This window comes from Marasmius oreades, chromosome 5 (assembly GCF_018924745.1).
Source record: "Marasmius oreades isolate 03SP1 chromosome 5, whole genome shotgun sequence".
NCBI lineage: Eukaryota > Fungi > Basidiomycota > Agaricomycetes > Agaricales > Marasmiaceae > Marasmius > Marasmius oreades.
In genome coordinates this window covers 1,993,266-2,016,459 of record NC_057327.1, presented here as the reverse complement: position 1 = coordinate 2,016,459, position 23,194 = coordinate 1,993,266, and the positions used below count along the sequence as shown (strand labels likewise).

Below are 23,194 nucleotides of genomic sequence, written 5' to 3'. Positions count from 1 at the left end.
TAGGCGGTTGTAACCGAGTAAGACCGTCACCTCCCACGCGGCTATTTCTACCCGTCAGCGAAAACTATTCCTCCCTCTTTCCTACGGCCAAGATTCACGTCAGGTGTATCGCAGTAAACCCTGAATGGCAACAGCTTGGGACTTGACTTCGGTAAAGGTGCGCTCCCCAACCTTCCATTTCGCGCAGACCTCGACGTGCGTTAGGCTCTACTTAGAACAGCAAGTCAACGCCTCGGACAACTACAAGATAAAATTGATGCAAAGGGAACTATCACCAGGAAGGAGATTGCTTCTTCGTTACAAAAGGGCAATGTCACTCTTGCACGTATGAAGGCACGCACCGTGATGCAAGAGGATGCATTCGGGGACGTATTAGAAATGCTTGAGATGCACGTTGCCATTATGCTCGAACACGTCTCCGAGATTGGACAGAAGTGTGTTCACGTCCCCGTCCACCATCTCGGTGTTGATCTTATTTCCTCAGTTGCCACAACCCAGCTGTCGTCGAAGCTGCTTCGAGCATCATCTTCGCTGCGCCACATGTTGATCTCAAAGGTATGTCTACTATTCCTCTTAGTTTGTCGATATTTCTGATAGAACGCCCTTCCAGAGCTTCATGACATTCGAGACCTGCTGCTACAACGGATGGGAACGGAATTCTCGCGGGCGGCAGTTGACAACCGTGAAGGCAAAGTCTCGATCCGTGTAAGCTCGATAACTCGTCAACTTCCCGCTTTACATCTCAATTCATATAGATCACAAAAGCGTTATCAACTACCGCCTCTACGACCGCTCAAGCTGATGAACTTCTTCTCAAGATTGCGAAGTCACATAACGTTGATTGGTCACCAGATCCACCGAGAGAAGATATGTGGGTTGTCTTAGCTTATGGCACATACGACCGTCGAATGATGACCTGATACCGCGCGGTAGTCAGAAACTACTTTTGGACATCCTGAACCCTGATACATTACCCGTCGTAGACATAGCAGCTTTACGCAAGCTTTGCGCCCGTGGTTCGTCTGTCCTATAGATGACGGGGACCGGTGTCTCACCCATTGGCAGGTATTCCAGATAAACCTTCGTGGCTTCGTCCGAAGATTTGGAAGTAGGTCATTCAACTGCGTCCACGATCGACTACTTACAACTTTTTGAAAGATTATTTTTCGGCACCCTCCCGGTGTTGAAAGCGTCGTGGCATCGTGTAATGAACCAACAGCGGAGTGATTATTATGTACGTCAGCCCAAATCCCATCATCTTCGCGACTCTTGATTCTCTCCAACATCAGGAACTCGTCAAACGTTTACTCGAGCCTATCGCGAATCTTCCGCCTCCGACGATTCCGATACACCCTCTCGATTCTTCGTTGCTTCAAGCCTCCCGACAGCTTTACGATACCCCACCAAAGTTATTCAATGGATTAGGAGGCGAACAACCAGATTTAGCCCTTCCTTGTCCACTTGAAGATACGGCTCCGCCCAAGCTGAAGTTGCAGTGCGCCAAGAATCTTGATATTCGTTTGAAAGCCATTCTAGGCAAACGTCAGCTTATATCAGGCTCTGTCGCTATACCCGAAATCCGTCTGGAAACCGGCGACTTCAAGACCCCTCTCACCGACTGGTTTCATGGTAATGACAATATTAATGAGAGACATAACTCGGCGATGCTTCGTTTACTTTATTTGCATTCCTTTATCAAACCTGGAAACCGTTCTCCTCATGTTCCGACTCTCCTTGCACCAATTTACTCTGCCTTGAATCAGCAAGTTGAGGTCGAAGATTTGGCACACGTTGAAGCCGATACCTTCTGGCTTTTTGAAGCAATAATAGCGGAGTTTTCAGACTTGGAAGACGAGGAAGGCAGTGGCATCTGGATGAAGAAGTTTAGTGAGAGACTGGCATGGGCAGACAATGACCTTTGGCAAAGCCTTGTACGTTCATTATCACCTACATATCCTCCCTTCTCAGATCCTCACTTGATAGGCCGCGATAGGCCTCGATCCTGCTCAACCGCACTATTCTTAGTAGGTTCCTTCGATATTTTGAAGTCAACTAGCCGTTGATGTCAATTGTACAGTGGTTGGCTCGGCCCGTTGTTGGCGTATACTTTTCCATATGAACCCCTCATTATCGCATGGGATGCAATTTTTTCCTGCCAGCCAAGACAGAGGCAATCCAACGCAAGGCTCGATATGCTGCTCAACGTTTGTACTTCTTTGCTAATTCGAGTAAGGGTTAGGTTATTGACGTAAGTGAGGTCTTTGGTGGCCATCAATGTACCTGACGGTTACAACTCCTTAGACTAGGTAAGAGTCAACAAAGAAGTCAGATACAATGGGGACAAGAATTGCCTCCTTCGTCCCCATTGAGACCATGGGAGCTGGGGGATGCTTTTTCTGAGGGATTGTCTTTTCTACAAAATTATCGGATCGAACCTGCGGGCGGCATCGATCGAGTTCTTCAACTTGCAGTTGAATTCAAGCAACGGCGTGAGGAGGAAGCGCGAGCCTCGGAAGATACCCTGCTCCCTCTTGGTGCCCGGTTGAGGGTAACGATGTGGAAAGGTTTCACTAACCAACTATCTTCTCCTGACCGTTCCCCTGTGGCATCGGATGATGAAGCAGAAGTAGAAGATGGAGAAGACGAGACTGATAGAAAAGGAACCGGAAATTCATCTGTTGGCCTCACTTCGAGGCTTGCTTCTACAGTATGGAGAGGTATAACGAATCAGTCTTCTATGGAACCACCTCCAACTCCTGTAACTCCTTCATCCTCTGCGATTCCAATATCTTCCAGGACACCTTCCAGTGATCTCCCCTCAAATGAAAGAGGTGCACCCTCCTCTTCAGCCCCGCCTTCTAACCCTAATCTCCTCTGGGATTATGCTGAAAAGCTGAAGGAATCGGACGCTGCCGCAACGTTTGCTAAAGTGAGTAGCAACTGGAGAGCCAAAGCCTTGATGACTACTTGGGGCAGACGGCATGCCGACTCTAACGACAAACAGGATGCAACTCCGATAAATGCTTCAGCGCCACCGAGCCCATTACTTGACTTTAGACCTGGAGAAGCTCGCAGGGGCTCACTTCCGGATATTGATCCCGACGACCCTCATTCCCCACCTCCCCGACCATCACATTTCCGCCCTCCTAGGGACACAATTATCTTCTCCGGACCCGGACTAACCGTAGCCCCCAGCAGTCCAGAGCTTTCGCCGCAGTCTGACAGTGCCATCCTGCAGAAAACGAAGAACCTGACCGCCTCGCTAGCAGCACTCACTCGATCCGAGGGGCCTGAGACTTTACCGAAACCAAAGGCAGGGCCACGTCCGCTACTACTGAACTCGTCGTCCCTGATGACTGTAGGTCGTGATAGGCCACTGTCCCGTTCAGAGAACAGTACACCCGTTCTTGGTCAGCCTTCGGGTCAATGGAGCCATGTTACGACTAGAAGACGGCTTTCAAATCGTGACTCCCTGTCTTCAATGTCATCTCTATCCCCTTCCGACGCTTTTTCAGGACCCGTTAAGTCCGGTTGGGATTCAGATGGATCTACTAGTCGCAAAGTTCCGTTGAACAGGACGTCAGTATCCCCTATGGCACCGCATTCTAGAACCTCTTCCTTCGCCCGGCTATCTCAATCATCCGGGACTTCTTCCATTAGCACCCCATCCAAAGCACCTTTACCTGGTGGTTGGAGTCAAGTAGATATCCCTGACTCTCCATCTATCCCCCGCACGCCCATTGGCAGTCCCTCGTACAGAAATAATGTCGTAACAATAAACGAGCCTGAAGAATCTTCACTGGCCGGTTCTGTCGTGTCATCGCCCACGATTATGCCAATGCAGCACGATAAATCACTAACAAGAATAACCATTCCCTCATCGCACAAACCAGAAACAACATCCGAGTCTTCTGCACCAGAGACACCGCATAAGAGCCCAAGAAGTCCAAGGATACGCTCCAAGCGTCATCCGTCACGACCTACGAATTTACGTCTCCAAGATCCAGGCCGACGTAGTCCGAATCTCGCTGTGGACTGGCCTTTAGAGCATGATGCAGTGCTGACGCCGAAAGCCACTGAATTTGATGGTGAAGTATTGTCCTCGTCTTCCAATTCTCCGACGTCCCAGAAGTCACCTAGGCCAACACGCCAAAGATCGGGGGATACTATTCGTAGCCCTTCCAGGAAACTCTCGACTGAAGGACAAGAGCCACGATCTAGAAAAATATCTACCGGCTCCCGGACCAAGAGAGGCGCTGGGACGGAGAAGGCAGCTGTAAAAAGAATCCGTGACAGCGGTGCAGAAGAGGGTGACGATGAAGGTTACGACGATTTACTGAGTGCTTATGAGAGTGAGGAGTCTAAATCCAGTGTTCGATAGTCGGATTTTCCTATTCTACTGTGTTTACAAACATACGTACCGATACTATCTTCGCGATCGAGCGCCACGTGTTACTCGCGTCTCTACTTGTCGCTATCATCTGCGCTGCCTCGACAGTTTTCGCTATGTACATCACTCCGCCTTTACTCGTTCTAATCCTTCGTTTCTCCTTCGGGCACACTATCGATCCCGCAATGCATTACTCGAATGCTGGGCCAGGAGGCCCCCCTTCGCAAGAAGCAAGTTTACATTCTCAGTACACGAATCAAGAGGATTGGCACAGACCTCTCAAAAATCAAGCTCACAATGACTCTGCCAGGCAGCTGCTCGAAGATACCAGCGTACCTTGTTCTCCAACCAGCACCGATGTTTCGTGTCATTCTTTCTCGTTGTCAGACATCTATCGTTATCGGCATCAGCGATCCGTGAATCTTGGCTCATGGTAAATCTATTCTTCGTCAATCACATCCTTGCCTTAATTCAGCGGAACAGGTTCGTCTCAGAAGAATGGATGGTACCCTCTCTCTTCAATTCTGCTAGTGGACCCAAGACAGCCGAGATCGACGTTGCTTCTGGTTTCAATGCTCAGTCTATCCTCGAAAATCACTGGGATACTTTTATCACTAAAACTGATTTTGACTACCTGGCAAGCATTGGGATCAACACTGTCCGTCTTCCAATAGGATATTGGTCCCTTGGACCTGCTTTTTGCCTAGATACGCCATTCCAAGGAGTATCTCAAGTTTATGGAGGTTCCTGGGCTCGAGTAATGCGCGCTATCGAAATGGCGGGGAAAGCTGGCCTAGGTGTTCTTGTGGATCTGCACGGGGCGGTGGGCAGTCAAAACGGCCAGGTCCGATCTCCGTTTCAAGTTTGTGAACCCCTTCAACTCTTAACTCGCTTGATTCTGCTTCAGGCTCATTCTGGCATCTCGGATGGACACATTAGCTTCTTTGAGAATACAGCCAATATGGACAAGACGATTAACGCTCTTGTTTTCTTGATGGAGCAACTCGTCCACCTACCTAATGTTATAGGTATTCAAATCCTCAACGAACCCCAGGATGACCCACTGCTGTGCGATTTTTGTGAGGCACTTGGCATGCTGAGTTATCCGCTGCCATATTCACCTGTATATTCCCAGATACCGAAGCTATCTCTAGAATGAGAGCTGTTTCTCCTGAAGCGTCTAACTTTCCTCTCTATATCCATAACGCCTTCAATCTTCCGAAGTTTACAAGCTGGGTCGCCGATAGGACCGACTTCGTCGTTCAAGATCACCATTCTTACTTCGTGTTCACACCTTCCGACGCCGCTAAGCCTGCCTCGCAGCATACTTCCGATGTCAATTCTCGTGTTTCTAGTGAACTCGGCAGCCCTGTGCCACGGCACAATTTAGTGGTTGATGAGTGGTCGTGTGCTCTCACTTCTCAAAGCCTCGAGCCAGAAGAACAGAAAGAACAGTCCATCCGGGAGTTCTGTCAAGCACAGATGGACGTCTACGGTAAAATGACTCCTGGCTGGGCCTTCTGGTGTGAGTTTCCGTTATTTCTCTCTCTGAGATGCTTTGACTGAATTCAGCTATCAGCATTGAAGACAGAAGATTGTGAACAAGATCCCGCTTGGTGTTTCTACTCCGCAGTGAAAAAAGGAGTGCTCCCTCCTCAATTCTTTTCGTATAACGTTTCCAACCCTTCGTTCTTCTTGAAAAGCCATGGGCAGCGGGTTCTCCCTTCAAACTCGAGTTTTGCTCCTTTATTTCCATACATTCCTGCTGACCTGCCTCAAAGTATCCTTGACTATCTTACCGATGTCCATGATCCAATCTCGGTCCCCAGTTCCCCTGAAGACAAGGGATTTTCGGAAGGATTCAAGACAGCGAAATTTTTCGCGCTGCATGAACTCTCAAAACTTGGTTTTGTCGGACAATATATCAATGACATCTTGAAGTCCGGTCGGGCTGGTATTGACACAACAAATGAGGGTGATTGTTTACGTTACCAGGACGCATTCCTTCGGGGTTTGAAACGGGGCGAGGAGCAGATAGCACAATTCATTGTAACCTATAATTTATGAGGACCGGATAGAGCGTTTTCAACTTGAAGCACCTTAGATTTATAACGCTTGTTGATACTTATTGTATTGTATAATTAAAAAGGATCTACAGCGTTCTAGTACAATTTCGGCGCAGATTTAGCTAGTGTCGTGGACTGAGCAGGAAGTGGTCCTTGTGAGGTTCGTTCAGGAGGAAAAGGCAAAGGCAACGTCAAGCGAGACTGGTGTGTCCAGGAGCCAGTGGAAGTAACGTTGAACTGCTCGTTTACTTTTGGCAGACCATCCATCATTGGCTGTGACATTCGTAAGGGAACAGAGGACCTCGTGTTATACGACTGCCTTGTCGTTGAGGAGAAAGACTGACTCCTCGAGCCATCAGACATCCTGTCCCGAGTCATTCCGCCTTGCGCCATGGTTGGAGGGAGAATAGTCAATCTCCTGAACGGATCGAGGGATTGATCATGATTCGAATGCTGAGAACCCGCGGGGAGAAAAGAATCATGGCGTTGAGTTGAACTACCAGACGAACGTTTTTCTAAGTCCTGATCGTCAGAGACAATCTGGTTGGCTTTTGGTAGATTTGAACGACGGCGAATCATCAAGACGAGGCCACCGAGATATAAGAGGACTAGATGGTGAGAAAACCGATCAGCCGTCGAATGTTTCAGCGAATCAAAGAAAAGACGCACCTAGTGTTGGAATTACCCAGCTTGCAAGTACCATATACACGATCAAAAGCCCGCACGTCCCCTCCTTGTCTAGATCTTTGAGATGAGTAAGAATTGGCTTGAAAGTGACATATGACAAGTGACCTACTTCCAGTCTCGCAACGAAATTTCGGAGACCATGAAAGAAACCAAGCGGCAGTAGCTTCGGTGGATCATTGAGCAGCGTGGATGATAAGAAGAGGAAAAGCTCACTTATGTGTGCGGCTAGCACAAACAAACATCGAGCGCCATCAAGCCATGGTCTGAACCGCAGTACCAGCCTTGAGCTGAAGTAAGTTATCGTTAACGATTTACTTCAATGCACCACTCACAAGATGAGTAATAAAAACATAGTGAGCACATTCAGCACGATCATAACTGCGACGAAAGATTCTAAAAGACGGGGTCCGGTGAAGACTTAACACCCAGTTTGAGAGTTGATGCACTCACTTTCTGGTTTATCCATCACGTCCCACTGTAGAGTCAATACTACACACAACAGCACAGTCCACGTAAAGCTGATGAAAGCCACCAACGCTGCAATGCAGAGTCAGAAACACGATTCAGTCAATAGCACCTTGATACTCACAGAACGCAATAGCACGAGCCTTTATGAATACAGCCGAATATTCCATACTAGTTGATACAGTTCGTGGCTGGAAAATGAAGGGTAAATGTTGGAGTTGGTAGGATTAACTCGCTGCCAGCAGGAGTGGAGGAATCGTATCGGGTAATAACCAGCCGTGGAGATAAGTAGTGCAGAGGTGGTGGGGATAGAAGCAAGCCCGACAGCTCTTATTTTTCATTTTGTCCTTTTGGACCACAATGAGGACAATGGACTTATTGTCATTGTCAATGTTCTTTTGTCCCAAGTTCGAGTTGCCGCGTCGGCGATGGCTTTACGTAACTTCGAGGAGTCTATTGGAGTCTATTGCTGGCTACAATTGGTACATATGTACTTACTCATGCAAATGATTGAGCATTTTAAAGGACAGAAATGCGAATAGGCCAGCCGCCGCATAGATAGCAAGACGTCCAGTTGGAGGACTCATTGTCAGAAATGGGTAGGGAACTGGAATGTTCAAAACGTGAGGCGGCGCGTCTGCACTTCGTTTAAAAAGGTTACTTACACATGCCTTGATTGTGATTCGCACAGTGCTCGACCCATATTCCATAGAGAATCGTGTAGGCAAGAGCTATAGCAGGTGCAACCCGTCTGGCCTCCTTCTGACTGTACTTTCTCTCAAAGACGAAAAAATCCACCAAAAGTGAAACCCCAGGAGCCAAATGCAATGACAGGTCAACAGATAGAGGTATCCGAACTAGTGCAAGTTTTGCGATGTTCGCAGAGACGGGATGGTCTGAAAACTTTCCACTCTCTTGCAAGATCATAGTAGGAACCAACAGCAAAAGGGACCAATAGACTGTTGATATGACCGTCGCCAACTGTTAGTAACTGAGGTGAGCATCATGATACCGTGTATGACAAATCTCAAATGAACATACAGGCATCGCAATCATGAACAATGCTCTTTTGAAAGCGAGCAAAGCTAGGAATATCATCTGAGACCCCCGACCGTTTGGTGGAGGTCGTTGCGTACCTTTTGAGGACGGGAAAAGATCTAGTGCGACACTGGCAGCCATCGTAATGCCCGCAATGATGAGCCTACATAGTCGCGTAACATTGAGCGTTGTACAGCTGGACGACCACATGTGTATACCCCTGGATCGTCAAATATTGGAAGTGGCCGCCATACTGTGACCTAATCCATTCGTCGATAGACATTGTATGAAGGCTGTTGTAACCATAAACCAGTATCGATAGCGAGATTGAGTGGAAAAGAGTGGTAACGATTGAGAACATGGTGGTTCAGAAGAATGAGGATATGTGCCAGCATATCACAATACTGTCAGGTAGGCGGAACTTGAGATTTTGAGATTTTTCAACGACCTTGAACGGTTAGACGGTTAGAGGTACGGCTGATCGCCTTGGAAGATTCCCCCCTTCTCTGCTTGAACAATTTGAATATAATAATAAAGAGAGTACGGTATGCGATGCACGAGGATGCGCCCTGTGCAGTGCTGTTCAATATTTGCGTTAATTTGGTTTTGCCTCCAGTCCAATTTCTCACTGACACCACTGCGAGCTAATCTCCAAAGCGCTCGACGCCTTTGGCATATTCACTCAACTTTCTTACCCATAAAAAGACCCGTTATATTACGCCAAGACCCGATACAACTTTTTTGAACCTCAATCTTTTTCTCCTTTTCCAGTCAATATGGCCAGAGACAGGCTAGCAGCGATGAGAGTGAGCTGTTCAACGATATTGACGCTGTCAAGAAAGGACTCACTTCTTTTGTTACCTCTTAGGCACAACAGGGCGGAGCAAATAATATGAGCTCGTATGTCGTTTCTGCAGAAGTAATTCAACAGCTGATTTCATTTCTCACTTGTCATTTTTAGCAACTCCTATCCTTCTCAGGCAGGTGGTGGTGGTGGTGGTGGTGGATATCAACCTCGTCGACCCAATCCCTATGCTCAACAGGACGGTGCATCATATGAAATGTCAGATGTACCTACGTCGGCGAACTTTAATGGCAACATGACCGGGGGTGACAGTATGTCGGCGTTCTATGCTGAAGTGAGTGCACTTGCCTTCGCCATAACCTCCCAACACTCAACATCTTGATCACCCTGTCCAGATATCCTCCCTCCAAGATAGTATCCGCACATTCAACGACAATGTTTCCCGCATTGGTGACCTTCACTCGCGTTCATTGAATAATATGGATGACGCCGCCGCACAACGGAATGCTGCACAACTAGATGAGCTTGTCGAAGATACCAGCGCACTCAGCGCGACTCTCAAGCGCCGAATTAAAGCCTTGGAGAAACAAGGTGCCTCAGGACGGGATGGCCAGACACGCAAACAACAGGTATGCATGATTTTCAACGGTGAGCCATCTCAAGTAACCTGTCTCTCCCTCCCGTAGACTGCGTTGGTCAAATCCAAGTTTGTGGAAGCCATTCAAAATTACCAGACTGTTGAGCAGCAGTATCGGACAAAATACAAGCAGAGAATGGAGAGACAATTCAAGATTGGCAAGTCTGCTTACACTTACTTTTTTGGTCCTTTTAAACTCCCCCGCTAGTCAAACCTGACGCCACACCGGAGGAGATAAAGGCGGTCGTCCATGAAGAGAGCGGGGGACAAATTTTCCAGCAGGCGGTTCGTGGCTTTCACCTTTGAATGGCGATGGAATATTCACAACGTGTTTCTACTCAGGTGATGGACTCGAACCGCATTGGAGCTTCCAGAGCAGCCTACCGCGAAGTTCAGGAACGACATGAAGACATCAAGCGTATTGAGAAGACACTCGCCGAGCTCGCTCAGCTCTTCAACGATGTTCGTACATCCGATTTACGTGAGAAGAGACTGTTTGCTGATTGTGAAATTAGATGAGCGTCCTTGTTGCGGAGCAAGATGAGACCATTATGAACATTGAAACACAAGCTGCTTCTGTGGAGAAGGATACTGAAGCGGGGTAAGTGACATCGAATATAATGGATCCAAGACCTAACTTGCTTCAACTTTCCCCAGTCTCCAATACACCGATAAGGCTGTTGACTCTGCACGCGCTGCCCGCAAGAAACGGTGGATTTGTTTCTTCATCATCCTCATCCTTCTCGCTATCATCGGCATCGTTGTCGGTGTTGTTGTCGCCCAACAGGTCAACAACGCCAAAAACGCCAAAAACGCCGGCAAATAGGCTCACCGTCTTTTCCTTACCTTTTTTTTAGTGTATTTAACGAGTTTATCTTGATTTCTCCCCCCCCCTTCGCTATCATTCGTTTAATCTCATCCGCACATATTTAACATACGCTACCAGCGACATTCATTCATTCTTAGGTTAATGCGATATTCAGGTTTACGATACGGACAATGGATATCACTTCCTATACCCCCACTTCCACTTCCGATGAAATGCGACAGACTATGGTAATAATTACCCAAAACTGATCACTGTAGGAAACTAGTTCGGTTCCGACCTCATACTGAACCTATTTTATGGGTGGATGCGTGTGAATGTTCTTCGATCCAGACTGATGGTACGAGTATGCATGTTCGTCCTTGTACCCAAAGTGCGTGTGTTCGATTGTCCCGAATAACCTCGGACTTGTTCGTCGGCATCGGAGTAATGAGCTGGAGACGCACTGCCACTCCACGTGGACTAGCAAAAAGCTTACGCGTCGTCTGACATAAAAAGCCTCCCTTCAACTCTGCCCTTTCTCTTTCATCCACCTTCTTCTTGCCCGTTCTATACTCTGTAAGTTCTCCTTCTCTTTCCGACCTCTCCTTCTCTCATTGCCTCTTCAGTCAGCTGCTCTCTATCTACAACTCATAAATCATGCCCGCCAAGAAACGCTGCCAGTTCCAAATCGACACCCCAGACCAATGTAACTCTGCTGCGTTGAGAATAGTTGGTCAATGTCCTCATTGTCGATCTCAGTTTTGTGGAGATGTGCGTCCCTAAACTCGACTTCCGACCGCTGTGCTAACCAACTGGATCCTGTGATATAGCACCGTCTACCCGAGCACCACAGTTGTAATAAGCTAGAAGACTGCAGGCAACAGGCGTTTGACCGGAATAAAGCAAAGTTGGAGAGTGAGCGGACGGTTGCGAACAAGATAGCCATGGCTTGACATCGGCATCCCGCTGATTCCCGCCGCACATACTTCTTCACGCCCATTCCCCTTTCCTACGTCCGACATACGATACGGTTTCTCCCTGTTGGGATTTACGACGACGGCACTCTCGCATACCAATATTATATCACGGACCATGTTCTATCTCCGCAACCTATCTAATTATTATTTTTTGTTCCTTTTTCGAGGGCAATTTATGAAAGATGAAAGTACTACTGAGCTTTGGTGCACGAATTATCGCTGCTGTGGGCAGTGTGCACTGAAACAGCGACGCGGCGGGCACCCGACCTTCCTTACATAACTTCGGAGTTTAGGTTGGCCTGCTGGAATAAACGAGTATATATAAACTCATCGATATCCAAATTTTCAATAGTCTTCTTTCCTCGTTCCTCAAGTAAGTTGAAACTCGTTTACTTTTACTTTTCCGGTTCGAGGAGGGCTGTTTTACATATCGATATCACAAGCCTCCGCCTCTCTATCCGGATATAAGCTAGCGGGTTTCGTTCAGCCTAGTACATCTGATTCGCTTCAATTTTTTCTTTCTGTTTTCTTTGCTTTTCACCATAATCGATGGCTGACAGACTCAAACAAGTCGTTACCCATATCGCACCTTCATCCAATATGGCCGCCGCAGGTGCGCATTCTCGGGGGTCGTGATAGTTGAAACTCACGCCTGGAAATGGTAGACACTTGGCAAAATGTTCCTCTTGCACCTCCAGACAGGCACGTATAATTGGTCGGGGATCCCGATCGGGCGAGATAGTTAACTGCATTGAGGTAGCATTTTCAAGTTGACCGCTGCGTACAAAGTCGATACCTTTGAGAAAAAGGTCAACCTGGGGGTCGGAGCCTACAGAGACGACGACGATAAGCCTTGGGTTCTACCTGTCGTTAGAAAGGTGCGCTTCACCCTGGGCACTCTTACTGTTCTCCTTTCTAAATCCGCATCTGCATATAGACCGAACAGATCCTCCTCAACACCCCCGCACTCGATCATGAATACCTTCCTATCACCGGTCTTCCAGAATTTACGAATGCAGCTGCGAAACTGATTCTCGGTGCCGATTCACCAGCTGTTGCTGAAGGAAGAGTTACGAGTGTGCAAACGATCTCAGGAACTGGTGCGAACCATCTTGGTGCTCTCTTTTTGTCGAGGTTCTATCCTTGGGGAGAGAAAAAGGAAGTGTATCTTAGCAATCCCACTTGGGGTGAGCCTGTGTTGATTCTTGTTCTAATTATGCACGCCCACTGACTTTACCTTCATTTATGTTAAGCTAACCACCAGGCTATTTTCAACAACGTGGGTATCGAGCCGGTCAACTACCCGTATTATGATCCCAAAGCGATTGGCCTGGACTTTAACGGATTCATCTCCGCACTGAAGGACGCTCCGCCAAAGTCTGTTTTTTTGATCCATGCTTGTGCGCACAATCCCACGGGAGTGGATCCTACACGGGAACAATGGGATGAAATCGCGGCCGCTATGCTCGAGATGAGACACTATGGATTTTTCGACAGTGCATACCAAGGCTTTGCAAGCGGAGACCTGAACCGAGATGCATGGGCAGTTAGAGAATTTGTGAGAAGGGGGGTGAGTATGTTGGTGTGCCAGGTACGTTGGAGAGTCTTTTCCGTGATTGAATATTCACGCACACGCAGAGTTTTGCGAAAAACGCGGGACTTTACGGTGAGCGCGTAGGCGCTCTGCATGTCATTTCACCGAACAAAGAGACTGCTGAGCGGGTGAAGAGTCAGCTCTCGGTGTTACAGCGGAGTGAAATCAGCAATCCGCCCACGTATGGCGCACGGATCGTGAGTTTGAATCTGTACCGCGGCCCTCGACGGTTGATTGACGTTGAACCACTAGGTTACTTTGATCCTGAACGACGCCCAACTGTTTGAAGAGTGGAAGAGGGATATCAAGACGATGGCCGAGCGCATTATCAACATGCGAAAGGAGCTGCACAAGATCCTTACGGAGGAACTGAAGACGCCTGGAAATTGGGACCATATCATCAACCAAATCGGCATGTTTAGGTGAGTGGCACTCAGGAACGAGCGGGAACGCAATTGAGTGATGTCATAACACGCAGCTTTACGGGAATCACAGCTGAGCAGAGCAAAGCCTTGACTGAGAAAGCTCATATTTATCTGACGACCAACGGAAGGATCAGCATGACCGGACTGAACATGAAAAATATTCATTATTTTGCGGAATGTTTGGACAAGGTTGTCAGAGGAGAATTGTAGAGGTTATAATTACATAAAGCATACCAATATAGCAAGTATGACATCAGCCACCGTGTCCAAATTCTGGGAACACCCAGTTTTGACTTGTAACGCTGAGCTACAGAGTGTGAGCCAACTACCACGCCAGGCTACTGACTCGAAATCTTCCAAGTGTACACGGTGATGTACACAGTATGTTGTGTTTTATCCTTGGTTCCCCTCGCTTTCTGACCCATTTTCAGTGGAATCTCAAGCTGGCTCTCGTCCGACGTTCATTCCACTTCCACCATCATCATTTTGTTCGGTGTCCTACGCGAACTCCCCAGGTCCTTTCCCCCAAGACGATCCTCTGCAAACCAGCCCTTTGATTTCCCCAAACTTGACCTTCTACACGGCTCCTTCAACTCCGCTTCCCGAAACTCCCAACGATGTCAATCCATCGGCCCCTGGCTCTACCCCGCCGTTACCTGTCCTTCATATCACCATTCCGAACCAGGGACATCCCTCACCGTCTCAGTTCTCTTTCGGACACCCTTCTCCGATCGCCGTTCCTTCACCGCCAACATCCTTGCCTTCAGATCCGAGTCCAACGTCGTCGCCAGTGAACATCGCCCATGAGTCCTTTCCAGATCCTGCAGAACTTCCGGTTGACATGTTTTTTGACGACGAAAGTCTCAGTACGCTTGAGAGAATTTATCTTTACTCCAGGAGCAAAGCTTCCTATCATCGTGTGTTCATAGCCAACGTCCTCCCAGACTGGCTCCAGCAGATCACGCCGCATGAGGCCGTCGAGTACGTCCTTCCTCTTCTCAATACGTTGGCAATGGATGAAGGTGTGTTGTACGTCCCTCTGTTCCAATCTCCCTCATTCCTCGTCTTTCCAGATGAAGTGGTCAAAGAGGCCTTCTCTTCCCAACTCGTCGCCATCATGTGGTGGTTTCTTACTGTATGTAAAACAACATTTCACCTTTCATCTCCGAGAGGCGAACGAATTGACTGAAACCCCGCAGCATTGTCAACTGGTGTCAGAGGTCAACGAGGACGACATGAATTCTCCCGGTTTTCATGATCATGAGAGCACACCCTCAATTTCAGTTCAGGCGTTCACTCCAATTCTGGGAACCCTTTTACTCAGTCCAAACGGTATTGTCGGAGGAGCAGCACGACAAGCCGTTGTTCAGCTCCTGGAGAGGATAAAATGTCTCTATCCAGCAGAGATGACCATTTCATCACGATCGCCCATAGATACAACAACAGACGTCTCCAGGACGGTGCCTGGTGGTGCCATTGGGGTTTTTGATCCGACGGATACATTGGACGTAGGCCTGTTCGGCAAGACGGAACGCGCTCTGTTTGAGAAGGAAATTCTCTATCAGGTCGTCATCGGAATGGGCCGTTTGGATGCCGAGGGTGAATCTGCAACTAGTGACGATGATTCGCAATACGATGATGCACTAGAGGAAGCACAACACTACCGCGACGTTTCCGTGGGACCTGCCATTCTTGCATCACGTTATGCTCATGAACCGCACCAAACGCAAGTCGTCGTCGCCGATGCATCCGAAAAGGACGACAATGAACGGCTTGGGCCAGGGGATTTCCAAATTTCTCACCAGCAAAAAGAGGCTTCGGGAGATGACGCCCGCAGCCGCAAGGTGGACGCTGACCTCAACCCTTACTTCCCTGCATCACCTAATTCATACACGATCCCACGTCCGATTTCAACCCACAACAATTCCCCTGTTGACATCGGAAGTCCTGATTCGAATGGATCGACGCCAGGCTCGACAACCGGTACCAGTGCCTCTTCCTCCTCCGATCATTCTTTCTCTCCTGCAGGCTATTCCCCCAGCTCTCCCTCACAGCCGCCGTCTCCAGCGTCTGCCACAAATACATCTTCGCCATCCACTGCAACTCATATAGCAGCCAATGCCTCGTCTCCGACTTTCTCTCGAGCTTTACGGCAGCAAGAAGAATCTCCGCAACCTTTTGTAACACCCGAGGCTGCCCACTCTGTACCCCCGCCTTCCGATACAAGCAGCAACCTTCAGGTGTCGATCGCTCTCGACGCGAGCCAATATCAGGACCGATTTGCCAATGATAACGACATCTCACAACAACAAGAATATGAAGCTGATCAATCCGCAATTGGCAGACTTAGTAGCATGAGTCTCATGGCCGCTGTCGCTGCGAGCGGTGAGTTCATGATTTTTTTTACTCACAACTGACGCCTTCAATTCTTCTGACCCTGTTATGAAGGTTGTTTCGATGACGCCACTCAACGTGCATTTGTGAATGAGGTACAGCGGGTTTCTCATGATGCTATCTATTGGGTACGGCGAGAGGCTTGTTTAGCTCTCGGTGCATTAGCTAAGGTCGTGCCGGAGGAACTCGTTACCCTCACTCTGGTAAGTACGAGTTCAACCGAGGTAGCCTCTTAGGTATCTCGGGCTAAAAATTATACCCTATTTGATAGATGCCTCTGTTTCAATCTTTGGCGTTTGACCCAGTCGACCACGTTCGACATTCCTCCCTTTACGCCCTCCCAGCCATCCTCTCTCGACTCAGGCCGAAACAACGACGGACACTTGCGTTGGACGTTCTTGTACCCATGAGCATGGACGAATCACCGGAAGTCAGGTCCGGAGTCCTTGAGACGCTCGGGGAAGTCATCTATACTTTTCATTCTCGAGGAACGCCCATCACACACAGCGCCGCCACACATCATGATGACGCACTGTTACCATCACTGCCGGAACAGTTACTGAGAATGTTCATAGGCAGGGCGGAGGACCGACGGATATTAGACGGACAACACGAGCAGGCACAGACACAGGAAGGGGCAATAGCATCGAGTTGGTCGGATATCGAGGAAGAGTGGATGAAGAGACCAAGTCCGAGAGGAAGTATTACCTCCAGAAAGGAAGCGCTCACAGCTTTTTACGAAGACCCCTCTAGAGCGTTGATATGTGCTTTCAACATTCCCGCTGTTGCTTTAACGCTTGGTCGTGATCGATGGGCGTCCGATCTTCGGGAAATATATCTTTTACTGGCCAAGAGCGACGCAACCCCCGTGCAACGTACTCTGGCCGCTTCCTTGGGCGAGTTGATTAAAGTTATTGGTCCAGAGCTTGCTCAAAAGGATTTATGGGTTGTCTGGCGTATGGCAGTCCGAAACGACGATGGAGAGGTGAGGATGAAGGCAGTTGAGGCGTTTGATACATATTTTGCTGCGTCGGACAGGATGGGCCAGAGGGATCTGTTGATGGACTTGTTGGTCATCTGGGAGCAAGGGTTTTTGAAAGGATGGAGGGAAAGAGAGAAGATAGCGGGTTGTTTAGGAGGTGTTGCCCATTCGTCAAAGGGTCCGGAATTGAGTGTGTTGGTTGCCAGGCTGGAGGTGTTGAGCTTACAGGATGCGGTTAATGCGGTTAGGGAGGCTGGCATTGGTGTAGTGGGTGTCATTATTCTTTCTCGCTCTGGGTTTCATACCGACGATATTTTTGCAGTTTCGAACATTGTGGTTGAAGTTTGATCGACGACATGATGCCTTTGGCGTTTTGAAGAAGGAACTTCATACCTTGGCGAAGTCTGATCAATTTCGACGCCGAATGACGTTGGTGACCTCCTTCACTGTGTTCATGACCCTCGGTTGCTGAGCGCGATATTCTTCAGGTTCATTGCGTGTCTTCAAGCACTCACTCTTTCAGCTACAACGTCAGAATCAGAATCAGAATCAGTTTTGAGCATAGATGATGAGGTCCTCCCTCCGATCGAACCTTTGGCACGTGACAACATCGTTGGCGTTAGAATCGCATTGGCCAGACTCGTTGTCTTAATTTTTTGTACGTGGGATTCGACTGTACCTTGATCACCGCTAGCTAATCTGAATATCTTAGCGATGTTCGCTAGCTCCGATAAACCGGTTCCGAAATCTGTTCTGTTAGTGATCAGTATCCTACGGACTGACTTGTCGCACGAAGTAAAGTCGTTTGTCGAGGGACTACCGCTCCAGGAACCCAGGACAGGTCATTTGCTTCCACTTCTCCCGTCCCATCCGATCGTCCTTCGTACCACCAGTTCTTCAGTCCGAGTTTCGACGTTCTCTCGTCCTCCGCCGGTTTCTAAGGCAATCATCGGACAACATTCAGTTCCGGTTGAAACGTAGAGGGCATGTCCGCTTCATCAGCTCATCCCGCAAGGTACAATTGCCTACCCTACGGCAGACGTGGCAGACGGCTCTGCCGGTGGTCTGGAATGCGAGAGAATGAAGGACTCGATTCACTTCTCGTCTAGAGTCATTTCAGATCAGAAGCCAAACGAGGCTAGCCCATAACCAGGCATCGCATGTGCCGTTCATTTACATGATAGGCACTAAAGCGTTTTGCTCTACGCGTCTTCACGGCTTTCACATTACTATAGTGTACTTACTACTCGCACTTATATCTCATTACATGCTACAGCTAGAGTCCTCATGGAATGTTCCACGCCCATCTGTTCTTGTGGGTTTGCGGGAGAGCTCTAGTTATCCTGAAAGGGTTAGTTACTCGCTCCTTTTGAAACCACCTCCTGGTATTCTTTATCCACATCAAGGAAGACTGTATGCAGGAAAGTGGTTGGTAAGGATTGTCTCCGTTACGTTCCCACTCACATATCCAGTTTAGAATGCCGCACACGGTTGTTGCAATCGCGAGTGCAACGAACGGCCAGATTCTATTTAAGCGACGAAGTGCTGTCAATGAACGCTTCTTAGGGACAAGGGGGGAAAAAGGTGCTCACAGGTTTGGATCCTTGAACGTGGGTGACACGATCAGAACGAGTGCAGAGCTCAAGGCTGCCATGAAGAGCACGATGGCAAACACAAGGGATTTCAACCGACGAGGAGCCATCGTGATGGCGATTTCGTACGAGGTGAAATTAATACATATGCCTAAGAAGGAGACAGACAGTGGTCAGTACGACCCAACAAGTGATCCTTTAAACGAACTTGCAATGGCCTCGAGCATGGGAATCGGAAGTTGATACCAAATCGAAATAGGAGAAACAGATCCCGTTAGACTGCATGTTGAAGCATGATATCCGCAGGGAGAAGTTTTATAGACCCGGTACTGAAGGACCGCTCCGTAGACTTTTTGGGAAAGGAACTGAGTGCAGTTGCAACGGGGAGGAAGCAACATTCCTTACTCATTCCTAAGGCGGAGATGAAGTAACCTGCTATCATTCGACGCACCGGCAGTGGGTCCAGCCGTAATTTGCGAAGCCATGGATATAGGAACCACTGGAATAATGGAGCGAGGACAATCATGGTCAACGCGCTGAATGACTGAAGAAGATCATTTGGAGCCCTGTTTGTACTTGAAGTCAGAAAGTTGTGTCAGGAACCTGCTCATAGGATGGACAGTCACCCGTTGGTTGTCATCGAAGCAGCTTTATGCCAACAAGTGAGCAAGTGAGTTAATATAGATCGTGACGGAGCTAAAGGCAAGTGTAGAAAAACCTTGATTGGCGAGAATGTTGTCCAGGCCAACGTCCGCAACTAAATAGATTGGCATGAAAAGGAACAGACGGCACGCTTTGAAGGTTCTCTTGACCTCGTCGATCAAGTCGTCATCCCAGGTTATGTAACCAGCTGGGAGACCTCCGATCGCTTCAAGTTTACACTGCAAGGTGTTTAGCAAACGTTGTAGACGAAAGTAACAATCCGAATGCTTACTGGTCTAGCCGAGTCCCAAGATTCGCCTCTTTTGAGCAGACCACGAAAGCCGTTGCGCAAGCGAATCACATTGAACATTTTGAAGATATCGATCAGAGGAGATCCCTGAGGAGGGACTTTGATGATATGTCGGTTCACGACGACAAGCCCGACTGACATTATCAAAAACAGAATCCCCGGAATTAGATATGCTAGCCAATATCTGTAATTCTGTGTCTCACTGCCCACTTGGCGGATTTTTGAAGAGGAACTTACCCGACGCGTTTTGCAGCATATGTCGAAGGTAATGAAAGAAACGTCCCGATGTTGATGCACCAGCTGTATACCTACATAGAAGGCTCTTCAGCCCACAAGTGAAAGCTGGAATCTAACGAAGCTGACTGTGATCATGTTCTGTATAGACACAGCTGGGTCGACGATGACCTTCTGGCCGGATGGGAGCGTTTTGACATACTGCGCTTTGACCAGGGATTGGTCGGATAACACCGGCACAATACAGGGTTTGATGAGCGAAGTGGCTGGTACTCACGTCAGTGACAAAATATGAAAAATTTCCATTGAGCGGGGTGTTACCTATGGCGAGGATGAGAATTGAAATGGCGAACGGGACAACTGCAAGCCCACGGCTGAGGACGGACGGAATCGCGGCGACGACCATGATAACGTGGGCTGAAAGTATCCTGGTCGGTGAAAGAGATGACCAAAAATCAGAATGCCTCACCGATAATCCCGATTGCTGTTCCAATGCAGATGGTCTTAAAACCGCCCCATTTGGTGTCTGCGAGGATGCCTCCTACGATTGTCAAAGCAAAGGCAAGGAAGGAAAATGTCTTTGTGATTGCGGTGGCTGCTTGCAACCCCAATCCCAAAGCTCCCGCTGGCCCTGTTCCATCAGCAAGACATCGACTTCCAAGCAAACCTCGCTTACCATTCAATTGTGTGCCCTGGGGCGGGGCGCCAGCACCGTTACCACCCAAAGGAAGCTGTCGAATTGGCGTGAGTCTGATTCGAGGTGGTACACACACGAACCGGTCGCTGAATGAAGTTCTGGAGAATACCTCAGCTCAATACAGGGAAGGGGAAGTGGTGAGAACATACTGAGAACACCGCCGTACACCCAAAGTAGCTTGCACGTTCGGCTAAAGAACGAGCATTATGTGTGCTGCAGAAATCAGATGGAGATGGTGGCTTGCCAAACTCAACGATACATATGGTATAGGCAGTCCAGGGGATACTGGCAGGCACTAGAGGTAAGGTTACTACTTGGGATGAATCAGAAGTAATACCAGAACTTTTTGTGGGCCTTACATCGTTCCTCCTCAGTCGGAGGTCTCCCGCTTGCAGAGAGCTCGGAGTCGTATGTCATCAGACGGGCGCTTGCGTGGGAAAGTGAAAGTGCCCCTTGCATGCCTCCAGTGACCATATCGGTTTTTATCGGTTTTCAGCGCCAGCATTTGGCTTGTTTTCATGAGGCATGCTATCTCTCCGCTATGTCGTCTTCGGTGCGTCCTCCACAGCTACATTTTCGTCCTCTCATCTCGTTCAATCATTCCAAATCATAGGCCTCTTTATCACCTTCAGTGCTGTAGTCGCAAGCGTCGCTGTTTGGAATCTCACATATTTACAAGTCCTGTCATCTTCTACGAAAGGTAATCATCTTCATCCATCCAGAATTCGTGCCGTCGGTTGACGACATTTTCCTCAGAACGTGCAATTCAAGTTGACTGTTTCCTCATATTCCTCGGGTGTTTCGGACTCGTCGTCGCTTTTGCTATGTACGTGAGCAATGATTGAACATTCTACTCCCCCGATCCGATGTGCCCTGTAGTCTTTTCACCGAATTAGCCTGGAGAAATGCATTCACGACTAGTTTTTGCTTCGAGTTGGCATGGACAAGTCTCTGTGTGCTGATGGAACTCGGTCTGTCCCGTCGTTCTGTACGACGAGTCCATATCCTGACACTTTTTCTTTAGCGGGCGCGATTGCTTCAACTGTTATTATTCCAGAACAGACGTGCACTAACAAAAGTAAGCCATCTGCACCTCGCTTTATCCAAACCGTCTGTTGAGGTTGTCAATAGCCCACGGAAATTTGAGCTGTCGTTCAACAAAGATCCTTATGGCTTTCACTTGGATGAACGCGATTTTATGTGCGCTCAGCTCTTCTTCTATACATCCCCACGTCTGACTATCCCTTTAACAACAAGTGTTGCTATACATTCCACTATTGTGCATCCACGTTCTTTTGTTCTCGACAGGAAAGAATCGAGTCTGGTTCCAAAACATCCACGATCTACCCCCACTACATCAAAGAATGCCCGGTTCTCCGGCAATTAGGCAAGCACCAGTCTCCAGCTGGAAACTTGAAACTGTTCTTGCTCCCCGACCGGTCCACGCAGCACCGCCGATCTCAATGTACTCTTATCGTTCAGGGCTTGGTCCGGAATATAGGATAGAGCATTTCCAACCTCCCCAAGATGAACCTGGGCGACGGTCACCTCGTCCAGTTATCGCTTCCCAAACTTCGGATTGTAACTATCCCCCCTTCCGCAATGCACTGTACCCCCAATACCTCCAATCAACTCTCGCAAGTAACCAACCATCTGCCTCTATAGCGACCCCTACTCCCAGGCAACAGATATCACCCACATTCATCTCTCCATCAGCCTCCGACAACACAAGGCGCTCCCCTTTGGGTGATTGGCCGCGGGCCGATATCATAAAACACCCTTCCGAGCGGAAGAAGCAACCTCACGAATCGAAGATGCCAATGATGGATCAGAAGAGAACGAGTGCTTCATCATCCCCTTCTAGAATACGCCCGAGTGGACCTCGCACAAGCACGAGTCGGTCCCGTCCCCTCGATTTAACCAGTTCAGGTTCCAATGTTGAAGCTGCGGGCTGATTTGGATTTTCTTATTTATTATGCAAAGTGCCTATTATCTGTACGCTCATTGTACATTACTGTATGTATATTCTTTTACCGTCTATCTACAACGATCAAGTCGAAAAGAAAAAGAAAAGAATCATGTTTAGAGTTATGCCTGAGCAGACCTTACGTATCCACGATAGGAGCACTCGTCACTGTATAGGCAGGCGCCGAAAGCTCCGTCTCATACTACTTGCCATGGATCCTGAAGATTCGAATACTCCGTTACTTGCTCCCAGTCCAGAATATCTTGCCTCAGTCAAAGTGTTTCCCCTCATCCCCTCTATCAAGAAGGATGTTGTGGTGAGAGTGTTCAGCTACTTCGTTCGAGATTATAGTACTTAATTTGTGGCAGAACACAATTGGTATGAGCCTCGTCTTTTGAATTCACTATTTCTCTTAATCTCCTCATCAATAAGATACTGCTCTCAGCTGGGAGTACGTCCATTTCGTCTCGAACACACACCATACT

General features: G+C 48.4%; 8 protein-coding genes across 9 annotated transcripts; 5 read left to right on the top strand and 3 right to left on the bottom strand.

The window, feature by feature from the left end:
• Window positions 1–7: 7 nt before the first annotated feature.
• On the top strand, window positions 8–4,775 carry E1B28_008724 (uncharacterized protein). The gene is made up of 12 exons (XM_043153551.1): window positions 8–157; window positions 205–434; window positions 485–555; window positions 611–705; window positions 756–871; window positions 934–1,016; window positions 1,066–1,108; window positions 1,159–1,234; window positions 1,290–1,931; window positions 1,984–2,024; window positions 2,078–2,248; window positions 2,302–4,775. Exons 1-12 carry the CDS (start codon window positions 125–127, stop codon window positions 4,379–4,381), a joined length of 3,681 nt encoding a protein of 1,226 aa, XP_043008835.1. The 5' UTR covers window positions 8–124; the 3' UTR covers window positions 4,382–4,775.
• Window positions 4,507–6,457, top strand: E1B28_008723 (uncharacterized protein; the record flags this gene model as incomplete). Its single annotated transcript, XM_043153550.1, has 5 exons — window positions 4,507–4,823; window positions 4,874–5,234; window positions 5,298–5,469; window positions 5,526–5,915; window positions 5,970–6,457. The coding sequence occupies 5 exons, from the start codon at window positions 4,507–4,509 to the stop codon at window positions 6,455–6,457; spliced, it is 1,728 nt and encodes a 575-aa protein (XP_043008834.1).
• A 95-nt stretch (window positions 6,458–6,552) lies between these two features.
• Window positions 6,553–7,778, bottom strand: E1B28_008722 (uncharacterized protein; the record flags this gene model as incomplete). The annotated part of the gene is made up of 7 exons (XM_043153549.1): window positions 6,553–7,064; window positions 7,126–7,200; window positions 7,253–7,306; window positions 7,357–7,424; window positions 7,476–7,536; window positions 7,594–7,680; window positions 7,733–7,778. The coding sequence occupies 7 exons, from the start codon at window positions 7,776–7,778 to the stop codon at window positions 6,553–6,555; spliced, it is 903 nt and encodes a 300-aa protein (XP_043008833.1).
• A 324-nt stretch (window positions 7,779–8,102) lies between these two features.
• On the bottom strand, window positions 8,103–9,007 carry E1B28_008721 (uncharacterized protein; the record flags this gene model as incomplete). Its single annotated transcript, XM_043153548.1, has 5 exons — window positions 8,103–8,215; window positions 8,274–8,589; window positions 8,650–8,693; window positions 8,745–8,809; window positions 8,865–9,007. 5 exons carry the CDS (start codon window positions 9,005–9,007, stop codon window positions 8,103–8,105), a joined length of 681 nt encoding a protein of 226 aa, XP_043008832.1.
• Window positions 9,008–9,256: 249 nt separating this feature from the next.
• On the top strand, window positions 9,257–11,241 carry E1B28_008720 (uncharacterized protein). Its single transcript, XM_043153547.1, has 9 exons — window positions 9,257–9,452; window positions 9,515–9,546; window positions 9,608–9,785; window positions 9,847–10,080; window positions 10,138–10,246; window positions 10,297–10,373; window positions 10,431–10,550; window positions 10,604–10,689; window positions 10,746–11,241. Exons 1-9 carry the CDS (start codon window positions 9,423–9,425, stop codon window positions 10,912–10,914), a joined length of 1,035 nt encoding a protein of 344 aa, XP_043008831.1. The 5' UTR covers window positions 9,257–9,422; the 3' UTR covers window positions 10,915–11,241.
• A 2,935-nt stretch (window positions 11,242–14,176) lies between these two features.
• Window positions 14,177–18,549, top strand: E1B28_008719 (uncharacterized protein). 2 transcript variants are annotated; one of them, XM_043153545.1, is made up of 8 exons: window positions 14,177–14,273; window positions 14,324–15,027; window positions 15,092–16,277; window positions 16,341–16,489; window positions 16,558–17,535; window positions 17,591–17,697; window positions 17,757–17,926; window positions 17,981–18,549. In XM_043153545.1, coding segments are annotated over exons 1-8 (3,564 nt in total). In that variant the 5' UTR covers window positions 14,177–14,272; the 3' UTR covers window positions 18,250–18,549. The 2 variants fall into 2 exon arrangements, with proteins under 2 accessions (XP_043008829.1, XP_043008830.1); XM_043153546.1 differs by having other exon boundaries at window positions 14,251–14,914; window positions 14,966–15,027.
• On the bottom strand, window positions 18,550–21,217 carry E1B28_008718 (uncharacterized protein; the record flags this gene model as incomplete). The annotated part of the gene is made up of 17 exons (XM_043153544.1): window positions 18,550–18,679; window positions 18,733–18,794; window positions 18,861–19,011; window positions 19,069–19,209; window positions 19,266–19,426; window positions 19,487–19,508; window positions 19,579–19,741; window positions 19,795–19,996; window positions 20,050–20,120; window positions 20,176–20,312; window positions 20,368–20,463; window positions 20,516–20,671; window positions 20,723–20,777; window positions 20,824–20,841; window positions 20,893–20,933; window positions 20,988–21,053; window positions 21,103–21,217. The coding sequence occupies 17 exons, from the start codon at window positions 21,215–21,217 to the stop codon at window positions 18,621–18,623; spliced, it is 1,716 nt and encodes a 571-aa protein (XP_043008828.1). The 3' UTR covers window positions 18,550–18,620.
• A 22-nt stretch (window positions 21,218–21,239) lies between these two features.
• Window positions 21,240–22,798, top strand: E1B28_008717 (uncharacterized protein). The gene is made up of 7 exons (XM_043153543.1): window positions 21,240–21,296; window positions 21,357–21,443; window positions 21,500–21,569; window positions 21,623–21,714; window positions 21,768–21,821; window positions 21,875–21,943; window positions 22,001–22,798. The coding sequence occupies exons 1-7, from the start codon at window positions 21,269–21,271 to the stop codon at window positions 22,696–22,698; spliced, it is 1,098 nt and encodes a 365-aa protein (XP_043008827.1). The 5' UTR covers window positions 21,240–21,268; the 3' UTR covers window positions 22,699–22,798.
• Window positions 22,799–23,194: the final 396 nt, after the last annotated feature.

What these genes read in the sequence shown, in the direction of transcription:
- E1B28_008724 (XM_043153551.1), top strand. Translation starts at nt 125, where the DNA reads ATGGCAACAGCTTGGGACTTGACTTCGGTAAAG. An exon ending in GGGACTTGACTTCGGTAAAG is followed by an intron (nt 158 to 204) that starts GTGCGCTCCCCA and finishes GACGTGCGTTAG; the next exon opens with GCTCTACTTAGAACAGCAAG. An exon ending in CTTCGTCCGAAGATTTGGAA is followed by an intron (nt 1,109 to 1,158) that starts GTAGGTCATTCA and finishes ACTTTTTGAAAG; the next exon opens with ATTATTTTTCGGCACCCTCC.
- E1B28_008720 (XM_043153547.1), top strand. Translation starts at nt 9,423, where the DNA reads ATGGCCAGAGACAGGCTAGCAGCGATGAGA. An exon ending in GCCAGACACGCAAACAACAG is followed by an intron (nt 10,081 to 10,137) that starts GTATGCATGATT and finishes TCCCTCCCGTAG; the next exon opens with ACTGCGTTGGTCAAATCCAA. An exon ending in GACAAATTTTCCAGCAGGCG is followed by an intron (nt 10,374 to 10,430) that starts GTTCGTGGCTTT and finishes GTTTCTACTCAG; the next exon opens with GTGATGGACTCGAACCGCAT.
- E1B28_008719 (XM_043153545.1), top strand. An exon ending in TCATGTGGTGGTTTCTTACT is followed by an intron (nt 15,028 to 15,091) that starts GTATGTAAAACA and finishes GAAACCCCGCAG; the next exon opens with CATTGTCAACTGGTGTCAGA. An exon ending in ACTCGTTGTCTTAATTTTTT is followed by an intron (nt 17,927 to 17,980) that starts GTACGTGGGATT and finishes TGAATATCTTAG; the next exon opens with CGATGTTCGCTAGCTCCGAT.
- E1B28_008717 (XM_043153543.1), top strand. Translation starts at nt 21,269, where the DNA reads ATGCTATCTCTCCGCTATGTCGTCTTCG. An exon ending in CCTGTCATCTTCTACGAAAG is followed by an intron (nt 21,444 to 21,499) that starts GTAATCATCTTC and finishes CATTTTCCTCAG; the next exon opens with AACGTGCAATTCAAGTTGAC. An exon ending in ACAGACGTGCACTAACAAAA is followed by an intron (nt 21,822 to 21,874) that starts GTAAGCCATCTG and finishes GGTTGTCAATAG; the next exon opens with CCCACGGAAATTTGAGCTGT.